The sequence below is a fragment of the Hemiscyllium ocellatum genome, chromosome 9, assembly GCF_020745735.1.
Source record: "Hemiscyllium ocellatum isolate sHemOce1 chromosome 9, sHemOce1.pat.X.cur, whole genome shotgun sequence".
NCBI lineage: Eukaryota > Metazoa > Chordata > Chondrichthyes > Orectolobiformes > Hemiscylliidae > Hemiscyllium > Hemiscyllium ocellatum.
Window position 1 is genome coordinate 52,322,106 of NC_083409.1, and position 6,000 is coordinate 52,328,105.

Sequence of the window (6,000 nt, forward strand, 5' to 3'; positions counted from 1 at the left end):
GTACATCCTCTTTAGAATTGTAACTATTATTTTGTATTATCTGTTCATGTTCTTTCTACTAAAATGCATCAGCACTCTATTCTGTGTTGATCTTCATCTGCAACCTATCCACTCAGTCCGCCAACTTACCTGTCTCCTCTTCACCATTTACAATGCTTCCAAGTTTTGTATCATCAACTTTGCAACCTAATCTTTTCTTAAATTTAGCAGATTTGCTACTGAAATTGTGATTTTGCTTTTGAAGGAAGGATTGCAAAAGATCATCCACTTGACCATTTACTGAAATAGTGTTTCTCCTCAGATACGAACTCGAGCTGTGTCTGCAAAGGCAATGACATTAGTTAGTCCACTCCAATTGCTCTTCTATGGTTCAAAGAAGGTGACTTCAAATGGAGACATTATTCTGATGGATGAATGGTAAGTTTAAAGTTTCAATATCCTTTTACTTAGTTTCTGTTGAATACTGATGTCCAGTTATATTTGATGCTTCAAAGTAATTTTAATCTGTCACTTATACGTGAAATAATTATGATGGACTCAAGTCTGATCATGATGAATAACATTTGTGATAATTCAACAAAATTAAGATATTTGGTCGTGATAAATAGTAATGTAGTACTGTACTACATGATCACCGATTTGATTTTTAAATCGGTGATAGAGCACATCTGTGGATTTGTGATGAAGCCAGTGTGCTTTTCTTATCCCTTTGGAATATACGTATTCCAGAAAAGTGGTATTGAATTTGTTATTTCTGGTAACAAATTTCCCTGTGTTTGACTTAAAACTACAACTACAGTTGGTAAAGACCATGTAACCTTCTTCCACAACCCTATAATTCAATTCTGTATTCAACTGTATATGCAGAAATGCTGTAAATAATTTAGTTCTTCCTGGAATTTAGTGATGGTAATTTTTACCAAGTATGCAGTAGAGTTTTCACCTTATTGATGAAACATCTGAAGATGAAATTTTAATGTTGTCAATTATGACTTTGCGTAATGTGTCTCATTAACTTTATTCTCACAAAAATGCTCTTTGTAATTAGCCATCTTAGAAGAAACTATCAAGTATTGATTTTTATTGTGCAGTTTGAAGTGTTCTGTAACCAAAATTGTTTTTCATTGATCTGAGAAAACATATTTTTTGCTACATAGCTTAGTTCTGATTTGTTCTCAAATAATTTGGCGAGGCAACAAATACCTTTTTAGATCGGTTTGAAATTACTCATGTTGAGCGCTAAATATCATTTATGCATTTTAGGATAAAGTTGAAGATGCCTCACTATACAGCAGCTGCAGTTGTCGCTTTGCGTGCAGGAATGGAGGCACTGGTTGTTGAAGTTGCTAAGGATCCAGAATTCATACGACAAATGGATCCTACACATGAGCGATTGTTGAATGTAATCCGGCAGATTTCAAAACCTGGGGCAGCAGGCATTAATCTTATGGCAAATTCAAGGTGAATAGCACTTTTGATTTTAGACTGTAATGAGGTCAATGCATGTCATAATTTAGCAGCAGAGAATTCACACTGTTATCAGAATGATTCACATGCATCAGCTATCGTACCTTGTGTGAGGCTTTGGCAAATTTTGCAAGCATCCTTATTTATTCATTACCTTATATTTTCAGCTGAATTACCAAACCTGTGCTTTTGAGAAAGATGAGTAACAGAGGCAAATGTTATACACTCCCCACATGAAAACAACACTTTAGGTGATATAATTATTGAAAAGCGTCTTTCACAGGCTGTAAGTGGAAGTAGCTGAGCCATTGGCAGTACTTGCTGTCTGAAACCTCAGTGAAAGCCGTAGTTTTTCAGTGTGAAGGTTTTGAAATTATTGAGTGTGGAAAGTAGTCAAGCAGCTAATGTATATATTGAGGGAAATAGAGTGAATAAGAAGAATAGGTAAATTTTGAGATTTCTCATGTCTGGCAATTCCCAGTGAAAAGGTTGAGAAGTAAATGGGTGAAGTACGATTTCTGAAGAGTGGAGGAAGGGACCGCTGTACAGGAAAGACTCCTTCCGTAGCAAAGGGATGACTGCATTGGAGAAAGAAACTATTAACAGTTAAACTGAAGGTTCTGATGACACAGGTCAAAATGTCTTTGAAATAGTGATGGAGTATAAATAGGCACTAAAATGGGTAAGAGTCTGCCTCAGCTGCAAAGGTAAAGTTTGAAGATCGCCTGTTATTTGTTAAACTTCGTGTCAGACTAACAGTATGATCTTCCCTTGTTTATAAGGATCCACAGTAACTGATAGTTCAAATAATAAAAACAAAATATTGTCAATGTTGGAAATTAAAATAACATCAAAATGTGCTAGAAAAGTTCAGCAATCCTGGCAGCATCAGTGGAGACAGTCAGAATCATAGAGAAGGACAGCATAGGAAAACGCCCTTAAGCCCATTGAGTCTGTTCTGGTCAAAACCAACACCTAATTATTCTGTTCAATATTCTGCTCTGTTCTGTGTTCTGTTCCCAGTTCTCGGTTCTGTTCTTTGTTCTAATTATTTTAATAGTTCTAATCCCAGAGAAACAGTTAATTATTTGACTCTGTTAGTACTGTTCTTCAGAACTGAAAGGAGCTGGAAAATGGTGTTTTTATGCTGTTGACAGAAGGAAAGGAAGAGCAAGTGGAATAAGTGGTTAAGATGTTCAGAGCAAAAGAGGTCATGCTCTGAAGTTGAGGACCTCTGGTGTATGACCTCTGACCTTCATTTTCCATCTTCCCACACCATCACCACAACTGTCCCCTGTCTGTACCTGTTTCTGTCTTGTTAACTTTGCTTTTAGCAGAGCAGAATCATTTTTTCATGAGTACTTCAAGCACACTTTTGTTTTGCTTGCTGATAATTTATATTTATTAGAGGAAATCACAATCAATGTGTTTATTTTGTTTATTTGGTGAAAATTAATTTCTGGAAAACTTATTTTGAAAACGAGGAAATAAGAGCTAACCTATTATTCTGTATTTTGTATTCTGACTTTGACTTTAACGAAGATGTTGTAATTGCAGTTTACTCTTGTTAGCCTCATGATATGCATTTAAGGCTGTGTTTTTGCACGAACCATTGGATTGAATCTTCACGTTTTTTAGACTAGAAAATAGTTTAAATCCATAGGATGGATTACTAGTAGATCAGTTCATTTTCAATACAAGCTATATTTTATAAGGTTACTTTTTAACATGTTAAATACATAACATTTATTAATCTTAATTTTTTACAGATTTGGTGATGGTCCTCGTCCTCCAAAAATGGCACGTTATGACAACCAGGGTTTTGGTGGAAGAGGGAGTGGTCGTGGATCTGGTTACAGGGGAGGAGGTGGTTACGGAAGAGGCAATGGCTATGGTGGCTCACGTGGTAGCTTCAATTCCGGATACTATGGTGGGGGAAGAGGTGGTAGTGGAGGAAGCTACCAAGGTAGTGGATATCGCAACTACCAAAGTGGAGGTCGTGGTGGTGGAGGATATGGGGGTTACCAAGGTGGTGGTGGTGGTGGTGGGTATGGGGGCTATCAAAGTGGTGGAGGATACAGTGGCTACCAGAGTGGCAGTGGTGGTGGAGGATATGGAGGAGGATATGGTGATCGTAGAGGTGGCTACTAGAGAGGTGCATAACATCAAATGTTGCATTTGTGCACTGTTTATATGTATTGATAATAGTTTTGTATTTAATTATTTTCAGAATAGAAACAGTGCATGCACATTGCAAATGTTGTAATCAATTTGTCAGTTCTTTTTATGCAAATATTTTCTTTACTTGGTGTATACTTAAGTGTAAATTTAGAATAAGGAAATGTACTTGTGACACATTTTAAATGGCAGTTTAGAATCCCCAGGAATATTAAAGTTTACTTAACAAATTAGTAGTTTTGAATGGCCATATGATTTTCATTCTATTTGAGACTAGGAATAAAAGGGCTGTTGATAAATGAAAACATTTTGTATTTGCCTTTTATTGCAATTTTAAATATAGACTGAAATGGGGTAGCCTCAAGTAAAAAAAATTGTTCTGACCTGAACTGATTATATTCAGGACTAAGACTGACAAAATTGAATGGACAACTTTGAAAGCAAACCCCTTCCGTGTCAGTCTGCTTGAGATCTGTTTGAAGAAGTCATCTTAATTTTTTTTAGTATATTGCTACAAAGGGAATGGTAGTTGAAATTTTCCTTAGTACTACTAAGGTTAATCACTTCACTTATGAAGAATCCTCCACAAATAGTTTTGAGGGAATGTTACTTGCGCTCATTTCAACCAAAATCTTATCACATTGCACCTTGACTATTCCTCCGCAACTGTTGAAGCAATTTATTCATTCATATGGTTACAACACTGGATAATCCCCTCTGTTAATTTAAACGTGACAGGCAGAGAAGTTCCTCTTGCACTGTAATGTTAAATTTTGAGAGGGAAAGAACTGTCCCAGAGGTCACTCTTTCAAGTAAAAACTAACAATTTTATTATTTTAAGTCCAAAAGTGAACATGAAACAACTATTTACAACTCCTTTCTCTTAAACCGCGTGGGTGGCATGGTGGCACAGTGGTTAGCACTGCTACCTCACAGCGCCAGAGACTCGGGTTCAATTCCCGCCTCAGGCGACTCTCTGTGTAGAGTTTGCACATTCTCCCTGTGTCTGTGTGGGTTTTCTCCCACAATCCAAAAATGTGCAGGTTAGGTGAATTGGCCATGCTAAATTGCCGGTAGTGTTAGGTGAAGGGGTAAATTAGATGAACCGGGTCTGGGTGGGTTACGCTTCGGCGGGTAGGTGTGGACTTGTTGGGCTGGAGGGCCTGTTTCCACACTGTAAGTAATCTAATCTAAACCCATCTTTTACCTCCCACTCTACAATACTGGTTCAATTTTAAAAAAACGATTAAGATTTACAAAAAAAAATCGCATTTCAAAACCAGTCAGCTTTGTCGATTCGCCTTTGTAGATTTTCCTCTGTACATTTTTGTCTGGGTCAGCTTCAGTGTTCTGCTGCACAAATTTGTTATGGACAGGTACCTTTCAGAGAGCTCTTTCGCTAGCAGTCTATACTGGTTGGTGTTCTTGGCAGTTCTTCCCCTAACTGTTCAAAATGTCCGGTTTTATGCCCCAAAACATCGGATCATTTCATTGGTTTGATGTCATCAAACATTAAATTCAAATTCAGTTGGATTTTGGTATCTGGAGCATACTTGAAACTAGCTGAATTTGAATGCTTGTTTCATGGCTATACAACTCCAGCTATTTGTTTCAATCTTGTTACATTTTTACCTTTTTCAGCACTGTACTTTTGGTCAGTCCTTGTTAGCTTCCTCTCTCTTTACGCACCTACACTTTCACAACAATATATGTCATTGCAATTTTTGGGACCATATTGTGCATGTATTTGCTGATGTATGTCTTTACATCAATGATTATAGTTCAAAAATAGTTTATTAGCTTGAAACATTTTGGGATATCCACAGATATGAAAGACCTTCTACCATGAAGCAATTTGCTGAAGCTGTAAATTATAAAGATTTATTGATTATGGACAAATATGACATGAATTAAGCAGTAGTTTGTATTGTAGATTATTCCAGTATTTAGATATATCAGGGCACTTCCTGCATCTACATCCAACCAACTGGCCAACAGCAAAATATCTCTACTTTCCAGTCCAACCTATGATGACTAATTAGTGCTGAAATGCTAATGGTTAATATGCAAGTCAGAACAACTACAGACTTATCTGATACTTCCAATCCGAAAAATCTAATTATTCATAAGTTGATCTGCCTGAGACTAGGACAGTACCTTTAACCACTGTATTATCCTCCAATTATGCATTCTATATGGCTTACCTCCAGCAATTTTGCCCTGCTTACTTGTGACCTTTCACGGCAGTGAAGTTTCATGGACATCTGATGCCTTTCAGGTATTTAAATTGTGAAAATGTGAAAATATGGCATTTCTGTAGAACTTAATATCCTATCCCAGTATTATGATTCTGGC

The 6,000-nt window shown here is 36.8% G+C and overlaps 1 protein-coding gene across 2 annotated transcripts in view; it reads left to right on the top strand.

Annotated features, from left to right (window-relative positions):
• dhx9 (DEAH (Asp-Glu-Ala-His) box helicase 9) overlaps positions 1-3,925 on the top strand; it is a 73,752-nt gene extending 69,827 nt beyond the window's left edge. The window contains exons 26-28 of one of the 2 annotated variants that reach the window (XM_060830309.1): positions 302-417; positions 1,264-1,461; positions 3,237-3,925. In XM_060830309.1, the coding sequence (XP_060686292.1) occupies positions 302-417; positions 1,264-1,461; positions 3,237-3,618 (696 nt within the window). In that variant the 3' untranslated portion in view covers positions 3,619-3,925. The remainder of the gene's footprint in view (positions 1-301; positions 418-1,263; positions 1,462-3,236) is intronic. The other variant, XM_060830310.1, reaches the window with a different exon arrangement.
• Positions 3,926-6,000: the final 2,075 nt, after the last annotated feature.